The sequence below is a fragment of the Elephas maximus genome, chromosome 1, assembly GCF_024166365.1.
Source record: "Elephas maximus indicus isolate mEleMax1 chromosome 1, mEleMax1 primary haplotype, whole genome shotgun sequence".
NCBI classification, from domain to species: Eukaryota; Metazoa; Chordata; class Mammalia; order Proboscidea; family Elephantidae; genus Elephas; species Elephas maximus.
The window spans coordinates 21,727,510-21,747,138 of NC_064819.1; the positions used below are offsets into that span (position 1 = coordinate 21,727,510).

General features: G+C 38.7%; 1 protein-coding gene across 1 annotated transcript in view; it reads left to right on the plus strand.

The window, feature by feature from the left end:
- ATP13A5 (ATPase 13A5) overlaps positions 1-19,629 on the plus strand; it is a 131,190-nt gene that overhangs the window by 105,858 nt on the left and 5,703 nt on the right. The window contains exons 26-28 of the mRNA XM_049880208.1: positions 3,205-3,379; positions 5,197-5,402; positions 18,985-19,073. Of these exons, the coding sequence (XP_049736165.1) occupies positions 3,205-3,379; positions 5,197-5,402; positions 18,985-19,073 (470 nt within the window). The remainder of the gene's footprint in view (positions 1-3,204; positions 3,380-5,196; positions 5,403-18,984; positions 19,074-19,629) is intronic.

Here is a 19,629-nt window from a genome sequence, read left to right on the forward strand (position 1 = left end):
TTTACTCTCTTTAATTTACAGGGTCCATCACACAGTAATATGCTGTAGTAGAGAGAGAACAGGAGGCTTTATAATTAGAGACTTGAGTTTACATCATCATCCTGTCCTCCACCAGCTGTGGGTCCTTCTGGGACAAGGCATTCTATTTCTCTGAACCTCAGTTTCTTCACCTATAAAACGGAAGATATAATACCAATACCTATTTTGAATTGCTTTTTAAAGAAACAAAGATAGTATTTATAAAACACTTAGCACAGCCTCTGGAACCCAGTAGTTGCCTTGAAAGGGTAGTTATTGTTTCTGTTTTTGTATAGAGTCAAGTATATAGACTCTGTGTCGGGAAGTATGGCCAAGGCACCTCACCTACAGCCACCACCCATCTGTCAGTGGATGTTGCGTGTTGCTATGATGCTGAACAGGTTTCGGTGGAGCTTCTGGACTAAGACAAAGTAGGAAGAAAGGCCTGACATGCTACTTCCAAAAATCAGCCAGTGAAAATCCTATGGATCACTACACTCCCACCTACAACCAATCATGGGGATGGCACAGAACTGGGCAGGATTTTGTTCTGTTGTGTGTGGGGTCGCCATGAGTTGGGGCCAACTCAATGGCAGCTAGTAAAAACAATATGAAAAAAGTTGAAATATTATCTGCATTTGTACCCTATCTCAATCAGCTATTGTCACAACAGTGCCGTATTTAAAAAAAAAAAAAAAAAAAAAAAAACCCCAAAACTCAGTGGCTTACAACATCAAGTATTTATTTTCCCACTTATGGGTCTGTAGGTTGACTGTGGGCTGGGCTGAGTGGCTCTGCTTTAGGGTGTAGATCAGTTGGCCTTGATCCAGGCTGTAGGTTTGATTCAGGTCTGCTTCACACTTTTTATTCTGGGGCCCAGGCTGACTGAACAAAATCCAGGGCATTGGCATTCTCAGGGGAGCCAGAGAACAAGCCCAGCCATGAGCACATGCTTCAAAGCCTCTGCTAACATCTCTTTGGCCAGAGCAAGTCAAAATTAAGAGGAGGTTAAGTACACTCAGACACTATAAGGCCAATAATTCAGTCTTTCACAGCCCCATGTAAAAGAAAGACTATAGACACTACAACGAGTAAGTGAGAAAGAGAAGACCAAAGAGACCGTAGAGGTAGAACTCATGTATAATTGCATATAGCCTCTTTATGAACTCTCTGGACACATCTACCTCAGATGCTGGAAGGCAGAGAGAACTCCAAGCATGATAGCCTCTGCCTTCTGTGAGCTCAGAGCTCCATTTCTTTATATCTATCTTCAGCATTGACTACAGTCCATATTGTGTGCCCCTTCTTTGTGCACCCATCTGTGTTCTCCACTGGAGTGTGAGCTCTTTGAGGACAGGAGAGATGTCCCCCTCATCTCTGCATTCCCCACATCCCCTAGCTCAGCATCCTCCTGGGGAAATTCTGATGGGATTGGTGACAACAAAGCCTGGATGGTCATGAACCAGTTGCCACTCATGGCAACCCCTGTGTTACAGAGTAGAACTGAGCTCAATAGGTTTTTCTGGCTGCAATCTTTATGGAAGCAGTTTGCCAGGTCTTTCTTCTGTGGCCCTGCTGGGTGAGTTCAAACCACCAACCTTTTGATTAGTAGACAAGTGCAAACCATTTGCGACACCCAAGGATCTTCTAGAAACAGTTGCTGTCAAGTCTGTTTTGATTCATGGCGCCAACATGTGTTACACGGTAGAACTGCTCCACAGGGTTTTCTTGGCTGTAATCTTTATGGAGGCAGATCATTAGGTCTTCAATGGTGCCACCAATCTTTAGGCTAGTAGTGGAGCGCACATCATTTGTGCCACTCAGGGACCTGCTAGATGGTCATAGAGCTTTAGAATAACTGAGATGGAAGAGCCTCTGGAGACCATTTAGACATTCCAACACACTGATTTTATACACGAAAATATGAAGGACCAGAGAGTTTACATGATTACCCCCAGAACACACATTGAATGATCTGCATACCTGGTTCAGAATTTTGTTGTACCAAACTGGACACCCACTTCCCACCACCTGCTGCCCCACCTATATGCAGGAATACACCCCACTTCCTTACAACAGAGAAGCCAATCATAATCTGTGGAAAGGGAAGAGATGACAGATATGAAGACAAGAACTGAAACACGAGTGATTATGATGCAAACCTTTAAATGTGATATTTTCTAATTTCCAACCTTCCTAAATTCCTTTCCTGCTTTGACCTGCGTAGTAAAGCACATTTCATTGTCATCAGCTCGTTAGAATATGTAGCTTCTAAAAAGCATGTAATCATCTTTTTTTTTTTTTTTTTAATTTTATTTTTTGGTAGTTGTTCTTTTTATTCTCCACCCATTGCCAACCCCTTTAAATTTCAAGAGATAAATCCTGGAATCAAAACTGCAGTATAGTTTAACACTCCCATCTGGAAGCAAGCTTTTTAACGAGTTCTTTTTCCAAATGGAATGTAATGTGTACTACCAGTCCTACGTTCACATGCTAGCCCAGGAGGAAACAAAATAAAGCTCTGGCATCTAACACAGTGCCTGGCGCATTGAAGTGCTCAGAGGTGTTGTGAGTGAATAATAGGGAAAGTCCTTTTTTTTTTTAAACTACCCAGCATATGAAGAGTAGTCTAGCTACATTCCTTCTTACACTCACCCTAACACTCCACTTTCCCATCATCATTGAGAGGTAATATTAATCCCGCTTATTCCATTTAGAAAGTCATTTCCTCTTTAGCGTAACATTCCTACTCAACGTGGTTGTACAGAAAATATGCAATATAATACATCTACTAATCACAGAACTTTTGAACCCACTGCTTTCCTTTCTCAAGATGAAAACAAAGCACAGAGAAGACAAAGGCTGGTAGACTTGGATATGCAGCTAGGTAATGTGCTCCCCTTGGAAACCCTGGTGGCGTAGTGGCTAAGAACTATGGCTGCTAACCAAAAGATCAGCCATTCAAATCCACCAGGCACTCCTCGGGAACCGTATGGGGCATTTCTACTCCTTCCTATAGGGTCAGTATGAGTCAGAATCAACAGCAATGGAATGGGGTCTAGGTGTAAACCTTCAATGCATGTTAGCTAATTCTGAACCCTATTGTAAGACTCAAGATAATATGCATCTTAATTTTTTATTCTCATTGATGAAATTATAAAAAGAGAAACTGCATTTGTCTTTCAGTGAGCTCAACGCAAGCTTACCCTAAGCTGGCTCCGTACAGACCAGCAGGACAGCTCCTCTCTCCCCCTCTGCTGCTCTCGGTCTTTCTCAATTCCTGCTTCACCTGCATCGTGCAGATCTGTGCATTTTTCTTTGTGAAGCAGCAGCCCTGGTATTTTGAGGTCTACAGATGCAGGTAAAGTTTGGTTTCTTAGTTTTCTAAGAGCTATATAATGAGCAGCCAACAAAATGGTAGAACTCGGTACCGCCATTGACTGCTCTGACAAGGATCACAATAGAGGGTCCCAGACAGAGCTGGAGAAACATGTAGAACAAAACTCTAATTCACAAAAAAAGACCAGACTTACTTTCCTGACGGAGACTGGAGAAACCCCGAGAGTATGGCCCCCAGACACCCTTTTAGTTCAGTAATGAAGTCAGTCCTGAAGCTTACCCTTCAGCCAAAGATTAGGCAGGCCCATAAAACAAAATGAGACTAAAGGGCACACCAGACCAGGGGCAAGGACTAGAAGACAGGAGGGGACAGGAAAGCTGGTAGTAAGGAACCCAAGGTTCAGAATGTCGTGGGGTTGTTAACCAATGTCATAAAATAATATGTATACTAACTGTTTAATGAGAACTAGTTTGTTCTGTAAACCTTCATCTAAAATACAATTAAAAAAAAAAGGTGCAACTTGGTTTGAACAAATATCCTAAAATTTTAGTCAGCAAAATTGTGTCTGCCTACTACAAAACACAAATGATAGGCTAGCACCCAAAAACACATTGTCATTGTGTTGATTCCGACTCATAGTGACTCTATAGGACAGAGTAGAACTGCCCCATAGGGTTTCCAAGGTGCAGCTGTCAGGTGGATTTGAACTGCTGACCTTTTGGTTAGCAGCTGAGCTCTTAACCACTGCACCACCAGGGCTCCAGGATAGGATACAGAACATAGTCAATGAATGGAGGGCTGGCGTGAGCCATGTGGAGTGAGTGGTAGGAGATCTGTAACACTGATTGTTTGATGTATAGATCTAATTGCTGGTTGTGACTGAATGTATTATTCCCCTGGTGGTTTGGGCATCATATAGACCATGGTTGGCAATCTTTTTTCTGTAAAGAGCTAGATGGTAAATATTTCAGGCTTTGTGGGCTAGATGCTCTCTATTGTAACTACTCAATTCTGCTGTTGTAGCACCAAAACAGCCAGACAATATGTAAACTGTTGGGGTTGGCTGTGTTCCAATAAAACTTTATTCACAAAAACAGGTTAGATTTGGCCTGTGGGCTGCTTTGCTGACCTCTGATATAGACATACACCAAGAGATATTTATTTAAACTAATTTGAGTTTTTAAACTAGTTTTTGAGTTTTTAAAATGAATGCTAAAATAAAAATGTTAGTTGATTGTGTTGCAACACTCAATCAAAGTTCAGTCAACGGATCAAGTTCTAATTCTGGCTTTGCTTCTATCGATGGGACTCAGAGCAAGTTTACTCACCTCCTTTTTTGGGCCTCAGTTTCTAAAACTATCAAGTAAGGGTGACTGGGCACAGTGGTTAACAGCTACAGCTGCTAACCAAAAGCTCAGCAGTTCGAATCCACCGGACATTCCTTGGAAACCCTACGGGGCAGTTCTGTTCTGTCGGACAAGGTCACTGGAATTAGAATCGACTCGATGACAATGGTTTTTTTTTTTTGGTTTGTTCTTAATACAGTCACCATGAGGCTCTGAGTCGAAATCGACTTGACAGCAATGGATTTTGGAATTTTGTTTGTTTGTTTATAAACAATTATAATAGTAGTTTACAAGTGTAAACAAAGAAACAGCTAAACAAGGAAGCTGACAGGAAACTAATTTGTGGGTTTTATCATTGAAAAAAAAAGAAAAGGACATGGCAAATAGATCAGTCAGGGCTGAGGTCTCACGGTAGTGATTGATTTTTAGTTTTTCACCAGTTGAATAAAAATCAAATAAAAAGTCTCATAAACGTTGGTGATTCTTTTGTAGTGAGTGCTTGCTGGCCAACCAAAGTGATTTCTCAACGAATGTGAATCTGAGAGGAAAAAACTGGACTGGAAATGCTACTCTGACTCCTGGTTCCATTTTAAGTTTTGAGAGCACCACGCTGTGGCCCATTGCCACCATCAACTGTATCACTATAGCATTTATCTTTTCTAAGGGGAAGCCATTTCGAAAGCCCATCTACACAAACTGTAAGTATAAGAAAGCTGAATTTTTCTTTCTGGTTATTTTTTTTTATTTTTTGCCCTTCCCCACCATCCCCATATTTGCAACTGACTGGTGAAGTGACTAGATGAGGGGAAAACGATTGCATTACTCCAAACGATTATTAAATTTTAATGGTCATAGATGGTAGAGCCCACGGGCAGAAATCTGTTCATTTGCAGATAAGCACAGATATCACTGAGCAGTCACATGAGCCCTGTCTTATTATGAGTCATCAAAAATCATTTTAAGCACATACATACCTATCACGACAGTTTGTGAAAGGCTTTCTAATCAACTCAAATATAAGTTGATCTCTTAGCAGCTTTGTAACATTGGGCAAGTTGCTTTAACCATTCTATGCTCCTATTTCCTCGTCTGTAAAATAAAAGTACTGCATACCTCCCAGGCCTGTGGGGAGAACTGAATGGGGCATTTTATACAAAAGGCCTAGCACAATGTTTACAAAGGGTCTAGCACTTATAGTAGGTGATCAAGTTTTTATTTACTTCCCTCAGTATATTACTTTAAGTAGGAATTTTTAAAAGATTTTTAAAAAGAAAAAAAAAAATACACAGCTTTTAAGACCCTCAAGGCAGAGAAGCCCTGTTATTATTGACCAGACAGGGACACCTGAGGATGAAAGAAGGCACTATTAACAACTATATCAGACTAAAAAATGGGGCCCTGGTGGTGCAGTGGTTAAGAGCTTGGCTGTTAACCAAAAGGTCAGCAATTTGAATCCACCAGCCACTCATTGGAACCCTGTGGAGCAGTTCTACTCTGTCCTATAACATCACTATGAGTTGGAATTGATTTGATGGCAATGGGTTTGGTGTGATTTTGGATAATGGTAAGTTGGGAATATGGCCACCCTGTCTAGTTTCTGGGATCTCTCATGTAACTGGTTTCAGTATTACAAATAATGATGTGAAAAACATACTTGGTCCTAGGTTCTGATTTTTTTGTTGTTGCTTTTGTGTGCTGTGAAATCGGTTCTGACTCACAGTGACACTAAGTGCAATAGAACTAAATACTGTCCAGTCTTGTGCCATCCTCACAATCATTGCTATGTTTGAGCCTATTGTTGCAGTCACTGTGTCTGTCAATTCATCTCATCAAGGGTCTTCCTCTTCTTTGTTGACCCTCTACTTCACCAAGCATGATGTCCTTCTCCAGGGACTGGTCCTTCTCTATAACATGTCCAAAGTGTCCAAGACAGTCTCACCATTCTTGCATCCAAGGAGCACTCTGGCTGTACTTTTTCCAAGATAGACTTGTTTTGTCTTCTGACAGTTCATGGTATATTCAATTTTCTTCATCAACACCATGATTCAAAGTCCTCAATTCTTCTTCAGTCTTCCTTATTCATTGTCCAGCTTTTGCATGCATGGGAGGCTGTTGAAAATATCATGGCTTGGGTCAGGCGCATTTTAGTCCTCAAAGTGACATCTTTGCTTTCCAACACTTTAAAAAGGACTTTTGCAGCAGATTTGCCCAGTGCAATACATTGTTGATTGCTTGGCTGATGTTTCCATGGGCATTGATTGCAAATCCAAATAAAATGAAATCCTTGACAAATTCAAGATTTTTTTCTGCTTATTATGATGTTGCTTATTGGTCCAGTTGTGAGGATTTTTGTTTTCTTTATGTTGAGGTGTAATCAATACTGAAGGCTGTAGTCTTTGATCTTCATCAGTAAGTGCTTCAAATCCTCTTTGCTTTCAGCAAGTGAGGTTATGTCATCTGCATACCACAGGTTGTTAATGGGTATTCTTCCAATCCTGATGCCACATTTTACTTTACATACAGTCCAGTTCCTTGGATTATTTGCTCAGAGTACAGCTTGAATAAGTATGGTGAAAGGACGCAACCCTGACACACACCTTTCCTGATTTTAAACCACACAGTGCCCCCTTGTTCTGTACAAACGACTGCCTCTTGGTCTATGTACAGGTTCCTCATGAGCACAATTAATTGTTCTGGAATTCCCATTCTTTGCGATGTTATCCATAATTCGTTATGACCCACACAGTCGAATGCCTTTGCATAGTCAATAAAACACAGGTAAACGTCTTTCTGGTATTCTCTGCTTTCAGCCAAGATCCCTCTGACATCAGCAACGACATCCTTCATTCCACTTCCCCTTCTGAATCTGGCTTAAATTTCTCGTGGTTCTCTGTCAATGTACTGCTGCAACTGTCTTTCAATGATCTGCAGCAAAATTTTACTTGCATGTGATATTAATTACATTGTTCAATAATTTCCACATTTAGTTGGATCACCTTTCTTTGCAGTGGGCACAAATATGGGTCTCTTTCAGTTGGCTGGGCAGGTAGCTGTCTTCCAGTTTTCTTGGGATAGATGAGTACCTCCAGTGCTGCATCCATTTGTTGAAGCATCTCAATTGGTATTCTGTCAACTCCTAGAGCCTTGTTTTCACCCAGTTTGGACTTCTTCCTTCAATACCGTCAGTTCTTGATCATATGTTACCTCCTGAAATGGATGAATGTTGACCAGTTCTTTTTGGTACAATGACTCTGTGTATTCCTTTCATCTTTTGATGTTTCTTGTGTTGTTCAATATTTTGCCCATAGAATCCAAAATTGTAACTCAAAAGTTGAATTTTTTCTTCAGTTCTTTCAGCTTGAGAAATGCCAAGCATGTTCTTCCCTTTTGATTTTCTAATTATAGGTCTTTGCACATTTCATTATAATATTTTATTTTGTGTTCTCCAGCTGCCCTTTGGAATCTTCTGTTCAGCTCTTTTACTTCATCATTTCTTCTGTTCACTTTAGTTGTTCTATGTTCAAGAGCAATTTTCAGAGCCTCTCCTGACGTGCATTGTGATATTTTCTTTCTTTCCTGCCTTATTAGGATATCATGTTTGATATCCTTGATGTCATCACACAACTTATCTGGTCATTTGTCATTAGTGACCAGTACATCAAATCTATTCTTGAGATGGTCTCCAAATTCAGGTGGGATATACTCAGGGTCCATCAGAGAAGTGGGTAAGAACTAAGGCTGCTAGCCAAGAGGTCAGCAGTTTGAATCCACCAGATACTTCTTGGAAACCCTATTGGGGCAGTTCTGCTCTGTCCTATAGGGTTGCTATGAGTCAGAACTGACTCTATGGAAATGGATTTTCTTCAGCTTCAACTTGAACTTGCATATGAGCAATTGATGGTCTGTTCTGCAATCAGCCCCTGGCCTTGTTCTATCTGATGTTATTGAACTTCTCCACCATCTCTTTCCAGAGATGGAGTTGATTTGATTCATGTGTTTTCTATCAGTAAAATTCATGTGTATAGTTGCCATTTATGTTGTTGAAAAAGGTATTTGCAATGAATGAGTTGTTAGTCTTGCAAAATTCTATCATGGGATCTCCAGCATTGTTTCTATCACCAAGGCATATTTTCCAACTACTGATTCTTCTTTTTTGTTTCCAGCTTTCTCATTCCAATTGCCAGTAATTATCAATGCATCTTGATCGCATGTTTGGTCAATTTCAGACTGCAGAAGTTGGAAAAAATCTTCAATTTCCTCATCTTTGGCATTAGTGGTTGGTGTGTAAATTTGAATAATGGTCCTTAAGTTAACTTCGTTGTGGGTGTGTGGATATTATCCTATCACTGACAGCATTGTATTTCAGGATAGATCTTGAAATGTTCTTTTTGACTGTGAATGTGACGCCATTCCTCTTCAATTTGTCATTCTCAGCATAGTAAACCATATGATTGTCTGTTGCAAAATGGCAAATATCAGTCCATTTCAGCTCACTAATACCTAGGATATTGATCTTTATGTGGCCCATTTTATTTTTGACAACTTCCAAGTTTCCTAGATTCATACTTCTTGCATTCCATGTTCCAATTGTTAATGAATGTTTGCAGCTATTTCTTCTCATTTTGAGTCATGCCACATCAGCAAATGAAGGTCCTGAAAGCTTTACTCTATCACTGTTAAGATCAACTGTACTTTGAGGAGCCCTGGTGACACAGTGGTTAAGAGCTCAGTGATTAGAATCCACCAGCCACTCCTTGGAAACCCTAGGGGGGCAATTGTACTCTGTCCTATCAGGTCACTATCCATTTTTTCTATTAGGTTGCTATTATTTTTCTTATTTATTTGTATGAACTGTTTATTCCTTTGTAATTTCTTTCCATTACCTTTACTCACAGAAAGTTTTCCCTCATTACAAAATCAGGTAGTTTTTATTTTCTTGTCATTTTTTTTTCCATTCAGTGTTTTTGTAATCTAATGTTAACTTTGGTATACTTTTTGAGGTAGGGATCAAAATAGTTTATCTAATTAACTAGTTTTCCCAGGTGAATTTATTGACTACTAAATATTTAAGATTCCTTCCATTTATTTATTTCCCAACTGTTCATAATACCACCTTTATCATACCTATATAATACATATTTATGAATTTTTATATACTTATATATGATAAATTTATATTTTATTTATATATATTCTTTATATGTATTTCTTTATATATATGTGTATGCATATATATATTTAGAATCTTTGTTTCTAGACTATCTTTTCATTGGTATGTCAGCTCATTCTTGATCTGTTGCTTCAAAAATTTGAGTTTTATAATACATTTTAGTAACTGGTAAGATTAAATGTGTCCTTATTACTCTTTTATTTTCTCAAAACTATCTTACTTTTTTCTCCTTTTTATTCTACCAGGTAAACTCTAGAATAAATGGTCAGACTTTTAAAAAGTCCCCTTTGGGATTTTGATAATTCGGGAAGAATTTACATATCTACTATTTTTTAATTTTTTTACTCAATTTAGTCTTTCCATTTAGGAACACGTCATGTCTCTCCATTTATTCCTGCTTTGTTTTGTGTCTCTTAGTAAGTCACTGTGGCTTTCCCCCTTGCAGATCCTACACATTTAAGAAATGGATCTTATGCGTTTTATATTTTACTTTATATTGTGAATGATTTTTCTTTTCTCACTATGTTTTTTAACCAATTTTCACTTCTATGTGGAAAAATTATAGTGTAGTTACATTTATTTTGTATCCAGAAATGTTTTTGAACTTTGCTATTAATCTCTGATTCTTGTGTGTTCTAGAAAGACAGTATCATTATCTACAAGTTATAAGGTGGCTTCCTCTTTTCCAATAGCTAAAATGCTTATTCATATTTTCTGTATTAGCACACAGTCCAGAATTTTCAAGACAATATTAAATAATAGTGGTAATAGTAGATAATTCAACTCTTTAATAATACTTAGTAGTCTTCTCTTGTAAATATGCTATTAAATATTACCTCAAGGTAGGCTATATTGTATAAAGAAAATACCCTTCTATTTCTAGTTAATCAAAAATATTTTTAAAAATCAAGGATAGTAGATGTATCTCATCAAATGTCTTTCTATCATTTACTGAGATGATTATACTATTTTTCTCCTTTGATCTAATGCTGGAATATTATATTAATAAAAGACTTTTTTAGTATTAAATCGTCCTTATATTCTTGAGCAAATCCCACTTATTTGTGGCAAATTATTCCTCTACCAGAAGATTTTTATATTTTTTTAACATCTATATTTCGTGTGTAATTGGTCTAAGGTATTTTGTGTCATGTTTTGTTAGGTTTGTATATTTGACTCTTTTCTTTTTTTTTGGACTTGGTAAAAAATTCTATAGATAGGAATTATTTATTCCCTGAAAATTTGCAAGAATCCACTAGTAAAGTCATCTGGTTCCAAATCCTTCCTTTGAAAGAATAATTTTTTTTTAATGATTAAGTTAGGTTATTCTCTTCTTAAACTGTTTTTAAAAAATAGTGTATACTTTTGCCCAGAGAATTCTATTTCGTGGAGATTATCAAACATTCGTTCAGAGTATTGGATGGTGTTTTCTTATAATTGTTAATGCCTTCAGCAACTCTTTTAGTACCTTCTCATTGTAATTTTGTTCGTGTATGATATTTTTCATTTATTTTTAACGGAAATTTATTTTTATGGGTTTTCTTTAAAGAACCAGCTCTCAAATTTAATAATTCTGTTTGTTTTCTAATTATTAATTTTTTGTTGTAGCCGTTTTTTCCCTCTGCTTACTTCTTTGAAATTTTTTTTTTTAAATGCCTGAGTTGACGTTGGAAACCCTGGTGGCGTAGTGGTTGAGTGCTATGGCTGCTAACCAAAAAAGGTCAGCATTTCGAATCCAATGGGCACTCCATGGAAACTGTATGGGCAGTTCTATTCTGCCCTACAGGGTCGCTATGAGTCAGAATCGGCTTGATGGCAATGGGTTTGGTTTGGTTTTTGGAGCTGGCTTTATAATTTTTGCATTTTCTTTCATTCGTTTGAAATTAGAAAGCATTTAAAGTTATGAATATACAGTGTGGGTTATATTCTTTAAGTTTTCTTATGTCTGTAATTATGACTGAATCCCTCTTTGGCCCAATTGTTTTCAAAATAGTGATTTTTAACTTTCCAGAGAGAAAGAATTTTATTCGTTTACACTCTTCTACTACTATTTTTTTCTCAGTGGTCTATAAATACAAGTTTGACTTTTTTTTGACTCGACAGATTTTTGTTTTTAATTTGTAAGTTGGGAGGGATTTTTCATTTAAACTTGGTTAATAATTTCTACTTTTACTGTCATAATCAGAGAATCTAGCCCCTAAAATTTCTGCTTTGGGTAATTTACTGCAATTTGGTACATCACATAGCATAAATTTTAAACTTTATTTTCCTAAATAAAATATAGATAATGGAAAAGTAGGTCTAGTTTCTATTCCTGAGTTAGAAATGCACATTTTCTTTATTAAACCAGTCTCAGTAATTATATTATTCTAATAATTAACTTTGTTCTTGCCCTACTTTTTTACATAGTTGGTCTGTTAAAACTTTGGAGAGTATGCTAAGATCTACCTCTAATTTTATATTTCCTATAAACTACATGAATATCTTACAATTTAAAAATTTTTTGATACAATGTTTGATAACACTTTTCACTTTAGTCACAACAAATCAAGCTGTTTCGTGTTCTAAAGTTAATTCCTTATCGTCCTTTCTTTTGTTGTTATTGTAAATACAATTTACAAGAAAGATCTGTGCTATTGGCTAGCACTCTAATTTTAATAGTAGCTGCAAAATCCTTTAATATAAATTATGTTAATTATATCACAATGGTTTAACAAAGCTTGTGGATAAACTCAAACTCCTGTGTCAAATATTCTCACTAGTTTTAAATGAAAAAAGTTTTATAAACAAAGGTCCCAACAAATGTAATCATATGATAATCATATATCAAGGTTACAAGTCAAAAGTCTTTGAAACTACTATTAAAACAAACAAGCAATTTTATTTTAATATAACAGGAATGAGAATTCCAGAACACTTAATCGTGCTCATGAGGAACCTTTATATAGATCAAAAGGCAGTTGTTCAGACGGGACAAGGGGATACTGATTGGCTTAAAGTCAGGAAAGGTGTGCGTCAGGGTTGTATTATTTCACCATACCTATTCAATCTGTATACTGAGCAAATAATCCAAGAAGTTGGACTATATGACGAAGAACAGGGCATCAGGATTGGAGGAAGACTCATTAACAACCTGCGTTATGCAGATGACACAACCTTGCTTGCTGAAAGTGAAGAGGATTTGAAGCACTTACTAATGAAGATCAAAGACCACAGCCTTCAGTATGGATTGCACCTCAACATAAAGAAAACAAAAATCCTCACAACTGGACCAATGAGCAATATCATCATAAATGGAGAAAAGATTGAAGTTGTCAAGGATTTCATTTTACTTGGATCCACAATCAACAGCCATGGAAGCAGCAGTCAAGAAATCAAAAGATGCGTTGCATTGGGTAAATCTGCTGCAAAGGACCTCTTTAAAGTTTTGAAAAGCAAAGATGTCACCTTGAAGACTAAGGCGTGCCTGACCCAAGCCATGGTATTTTCAATCACATCATATGCATGCGAAAGCTGGACAATGAATAAGGAAGACCGAAGAATTGATCCCTTTGAATTGTGGTGTTGGTGAAGAATATTGAATATACCACGGACTGCCAAAAGAACAAACAAATCTGTCTTGGAAGAAGTACAACCAGAATGCTCCTTAGAAGCAAGGATGGTGAGACTGCGTCTTACATACTTTGGACGTGTTGTCAGGAGGATCAGTCCCTGGAGAAGAACATCATGCTTGGCAGAGTACAGGGTCAGCAGAAAAGAGGAAGACCCTCAATGAGGTAAATTGACACAGTGGCTGCAGCAATGAGCTCAAGCATAACAACGATTGTGAGGGTAGCTCAGGACCGGGCAGTGTTTCGTTCTGTTGCACATAGGGTCACTATGAGTGGGAACCAACTCGACAGCACCTAACAACAACAACATAACAGGAAAGCTTTTGTTCTTCAAAGCAGCCTTACACAGAAACTCAAATTTACAATGACCAGACATAGAAAAAGTATAGATTTAAATTTTAAGGAAACAGATATATGAATACAGACATACCTTGGAGATATTGCAGGTTTGGTTCCAGACTATTGCAATAAATGAATATTGCAATAAAGCAAGTCACACGAATCTTTTGGTTTCCCAGTGCACATAAAAGTTATGTTTACATTGTACTGTAGTCTATTAAGTGTGCAATAGCATTATGTCTGAAAGGCAATGTACATACCTTAATTAAAAAATACTTTACTGCTAAAAAATGCTAACCATCATCTGAGCCTCCGGTGAGTCAATCTTTTTGCTGGTGGAGAGCCTTGCCTCGATGCTGATAGCTGCTGACTGGTCAGGGTGGTGGTTGCTGAAGTTTGGGGTGGCTGTGGCAATTTCTTAAAGTAAGACAACAGTGAAGTTTGCTGTATCAATTGAGCCTTCCTTTCATGAAAGATTTCTCTGTAGCATGCAATGCTGTTTGATAGCATTTTACCCACAGTAGAACTTCTTTTAAAATTGGAGTCAACCCTCTCAAACCCTGCTGCTGTGTTATCAACTATGTTTATGTAATATTCTAAATCCGTTGTTGTCGTTGTTCTCATGAATCATGAATGTTTTTAATGTTTTTAATTTTAATGTTTAATGTTCACCTAGAGTGGTGAACCTTTCAGAAGGTTTTCAATTTATTTTGCCCATATTCATCAGAGGAATCACTATCTGTGGCAACTATAGCCTTTTGAAACGTATTTCTTAAATAATAAGACTTCAAAATTGAAATTACTCCTTGATCCATGGGCTGCAGAATGGATGTTATGTTAGTGGGAATGAAAACAATATTAATGTCCTTGTACATCTCCATTGGAGCTCTTGGGGGATGAGGTACACTGCCAGTGAGCAGTAATATTTTGAAAGGCATCTTTTTTTCTGAGCAGTAGGTCTCAACAGTGGGCTTAAAATATTCAGTCAACCATGTTGTAAAGAGATGTGCTGCCATCCAGGCTTTGTTGTTCCATTTATAGAGCACAGACAGAGCAAACTTAGCATAACCTTAAGGGCCCTAGGGTTTTCAGAATGGTGAATGATAATTGGCTTCAATTTAAAGTCACCAACTGCATTAGCCCCTAACAAGACAGTCAGCCTGTCCTTTGAAGCTTCAAAGCCAGGCATTGACTTCTCCTGCCTATGAAAGTCCTAGATGACATATTCTTCCAATATAAGGTTGTTTCATCTGCACTGAAACTCCGTTGTTTAGTGTCGCCACCTTCATCGATTATCGTAGCTAGATCTTCCGGATACCTTGCTACAGACTCCACGTCAGCACTGGCTGCTTTACCTTACACTTTTAGGTTACGGAGATGCCTTCTTTCCTTCAACCTCGTGAACCAACCTCTTCTAGATTCACCTCTCTCAGCCTCCATAGAATTGAGGAGAATTAGGGCCTTACTTTGCATTAGATTTTAGCTTAAGGGAATGTTGTGCTAGTTTGATCATCTACCTAGACCACTAAAACCTTCTCCGTATCAGCAAAGAGCTTGGCTGTTATCCAAAAGGTCGGCAGTTCAAATCCACCTGCCCCTCCTTGGAAACCCTAGAGAGCATTTCTACTCTGTCCTATAGGGCCACTAGGAGTAAGAAACAATTAGATGGCAATGGGTTTGGTTTGGTTTTGGATCATTCTTTTGTTCACTGGAGTGGCACTTTTAGTTTCCTTGGAGAACTTTTCCTTTGCGTTCACAACTTGGCTAACTGTTGGGCACAAGAGGCCTAGCTTTCTGCCTATCTTAGCTTTAGATGTGTCTTTTTCACTAAGCTTAATCAATTCTAGTTTTTAATTTAAAGTGAGAGACATGTGACTCTTCCTTTCACTTGAACATTTAGAGGCTGTTGTAGGGTTATTAATTGGCCTTATTTCAATATTGTTGTGTCTCAGGGAATAGCGAGGCCTGAGGTGAGAGACCGAAAAGGGTGAACGGCCAGTCGGTGGAGCAGTCAGAACACACACATTTGTCCATTAAGTTCACTGTCTTACATGGGCACTGTTTGGGGTACCCAAAGACAATTACAACAGTAACATCAAAGAGCACCAGGAGCAGATTCCATCTCAAGAAACCACTTCCTTTGCTCACTCATAAGAAGCAATTCCTCATCTGTTAAAGTTTTATCATGAGATTGCAGCAATTCACTCATGTCTTCAGGCTCCACTTCTAATTCTATCACCATAACAGATATAATAATAATGAAAATGTTTGAAATATTTTCAAAGAATTACCAAAATGTGACACAGAGACACCAAGTGAGCATCCGTGCAATGGCCTGGCCTGCTTTTCAGATCATCAGTCTGGGGACAGATGATAAGCACAGCACTCAGCCCAGCTAGTAGTGGCTACCAAGCCTTCATCAAGACAGACATTTGCAGCACCCTCTTCTTCCCCGGTCTCTGGGTCCCCAGAACTCTGAAACAAAGAAGTCAATGAAGACTGCACAAACGTCTCCTGGGGTCTTCATATCACCAAGCTACCCACACTGCTGTACTGTATTTTACTCAAATAAAACATGTCTTCTGCATTTATTTGCCAGCTGCTCCACCCCCCTGCTAAGAATTTTCCTAAATTCACTATGCTAATCCTTTTACATCAACAGCTACTCTCTCTCCCTGTGAGGTATTTTTGTAAGTGCTGCTATACCAATTTTTTTTTACACTTATGTGTAAAAATTGGAATAGCAGGCTTATGAAAATATCTTGCACTAGGGAGAGGGCAGCTGGCAAACAAATGTAGAAGGTGTGTGTTATTTGTGTTAAAATGCAGTATTTTTGTAGCTGCACTGCCCACTTTTCTTCTCTTTGCTTTACATCACTCCCAAGCAAGCTTGGCCATTCTCATTGGGAAAAGCCTGCTGGCTCTAACCAGTTGCCGTGAAGCTAAGCCTGACTCATGGTGGCCTCATGTGTATCAGCAGTTCTACTCTGGGTTTTCAATGGCTAATTTTTCAGAAGCAGATCTCCAGGCCTTTCTCCCAAGATGCCTCTGGTTGGACTCAAACTTCCAACCTTTGGGTTAGCAGTTGAGTGTGTTAATGACTTGCACCACCAAGGGACTCCCTGCTGCCTCTAGTTGTATTCATAAAGTGATACATGAATGAATATGAGGGTGGGTGTAGGTATTCCCCAATGGTGACAATATAAAACTTTGCTGGCTGCAAAAATAGGACCTGCTGTAGAGGGGCAATTGCCTCAGATTTCTCGTTGGTTCAGACCTACAGAGAGTTGGGATATGAGAAGACCACTGACACTGGATTAAATGAGGTAGACAGAGTATAAGAGAAAACCTAGCTTGTTGTTTTGATAACTTTTGAGGATTGTAAGAAGCGTATATCTCATAGCAACACTGATTAAATACTACTGCTTTGTTTCTCAAGGGAATAATCCTATCAAAACAGTTACAGAGCACCATCTCCAGAATACTCTGCTAAAAGCTCTGAAGGATAGTGTTGGGGATATTGACAGTGACATTGGCACATTGCATCCTGGGAAGGTTAGCCCCATAAGTAAAGCAATCTGGGCAGGTTGGAAATAAAGAACCCAGCAGATGAGCATGCTAGTGTCTCAGTTTCACCTTCAATTTAGAGTCCCAGAGAACCAGATACAAAATCATTTTCAAATGGGTATAGTGTAGCTGATACATACTTAAAAATGATGCAACGTTAAAAACAAACAAACAAAAAAAACCGCAAACCCATTGCTGTCAAGTTGATTCTGACTTATAGTGACCCTATAGAACAGAGTAGAACGGCCCCATAGAGTTTCCAAGAAGCGCCTGGTGGATTTGAACTGCTGACCTTTTAGTTAGCAGCTGTAGCACTTAACCACTACACCACCAGAGTGTCTTGATGCAAACTAGTGTATGTAAACCAAAAAACCAAACTCGTTGCCAATTCATAGCAACCCTATAAGACACAGTAGAACTCCCCCCATAGAGTTTCCAAGGAGTGCTTGGTGGATTCGAACTTCCCACTTTTTGGTTAGCAACTGTAGCACTTAACCATTATGCCACCAGGTTTCCCAATATCCCATACAAAATAAAACATTATAAGGGAGGACTAAGGAATCTTTAAAGATAAAACATTACTTGAATTCAGCTTTTTAAGTTAAGAAAAATTGGAAAATGCCAAGACAGAGAGGGAGAATGTCATCTACACAGGATATTATATGTAGTGCAAAACCCCCAAAAATGTCATACCCACTGCCATCAAGTGGATTCTGATTCATAGTGACCCTATAGGACAGAGTAGGACTGTCCCATAGAGTTTCCAAGGAGCGCCTGGTGGATTCAAACTGCCAACCTCTTGGTTAGCAGCTGTAGCACTTAACCACTATGCCACCAGGTTTTCCACGCGTAGCGCAGAAGCTGGGAAAAGTTGGGCCCCTGTGGAAGGAGCAGGTATTGCAGTTTAGCTTTACTGCTGCAAGTAAGGGAAAGCGGTGAGGGGTCAGCTTAGAATGGCGGCTGGGACCAGGATGTGAAAGGCTTTGAATGTCAATGGAAGAGTCATGGACTGTATTTTGCAAGCAACGAAGAAGACTGAGTGTTCATCCATACACGTATGACTCACTAGACAAGCAGTGATAGTGCACCAGTGATCATTTAGATGGGCCGGTCGCTGCAGGATGTCCCTGCCCCAGGGATCCTCGGTTGAACAAACTCCTCTATGGAGGTTGTTATAATAAATTTGATTAACTACCTTCTATACTTTTTTTTTATACCCAGCTTTCCAAAAAAAGATTTTAAGATACTACCTTTATCTTATAGGAGCCATGGTGGGGCAATGGTTAAGAGCTCACCCGTTAACCAAAAGGTCAGCAGTTCGAATTCACCAATTACTCCTTGGAAACCCTATGGGGCAGTTCTACTCTGTCCTGTAGGGTTGCTATGAGTTGGAATCAACTCCATGGTGATGGGTTTGGTTTTTTTGGTTTTCTTATAAGCATCAGAACATATTTTACAGCATATGACAGTGTTTCAAAACTTCTGAAGAGCATCCAGTATTTGCCCAACAGAAATAATTGATTCTGCAGTGTATGCCAAGTTATATGAAATATTCTTTTAGTATTTAAAAATAATTGTTTTGTGTTTCCTCAGACATCTTCTCATTTCTGCTGGTATCTGCGCTGGGCCTCACAATTTTCATTTTGTTTTCTGACTTTCAAGATATATACCTTGGAATGGAGGTAAGTGGTATCCATTTGCACATCCGGAGTGGTGCACACAGGCAATGGGATCATATTTGCCTTGTAATTTGCAAGCCAGTTGTCTTAGGCTGGGTTCTCTAGAGAAGCAAAACCAGTAAACAGTATAAATATTTATAGAGAGAGATTTATATCAAGGAAACAGCTCACCCAATTGTGCCAAGTCGGTGGATCAGGATAGAGGCTTCTCTTGATTCACATAGTCACAGGGGCTGGCAAACCCATGATCAGCAGGTTGGAGAGCAGGGCTCTAGCTCACAGGCTGTGAGGATCGATGAATTCCAAAATCAGCAGATAAGCTGATAGCTCAAGTCCCCAAAGCAGGAGGTCAGATGAAGAGGAGACAGCTGCAGGATCCAGAGTGAGCAAAAAAGCCAGAACATCTGCTTATATTCAGATGCAGTCCACAGCCCCAAGGAAACTTCCTTTCAACTGACTGGCTACTCATAGCAGATTCAATCATGGGTGTGATATCATATAAACACCGAGAATCATGGCCCAAGACAAGTTGACGCATAATCTAAACCATCACACCAGT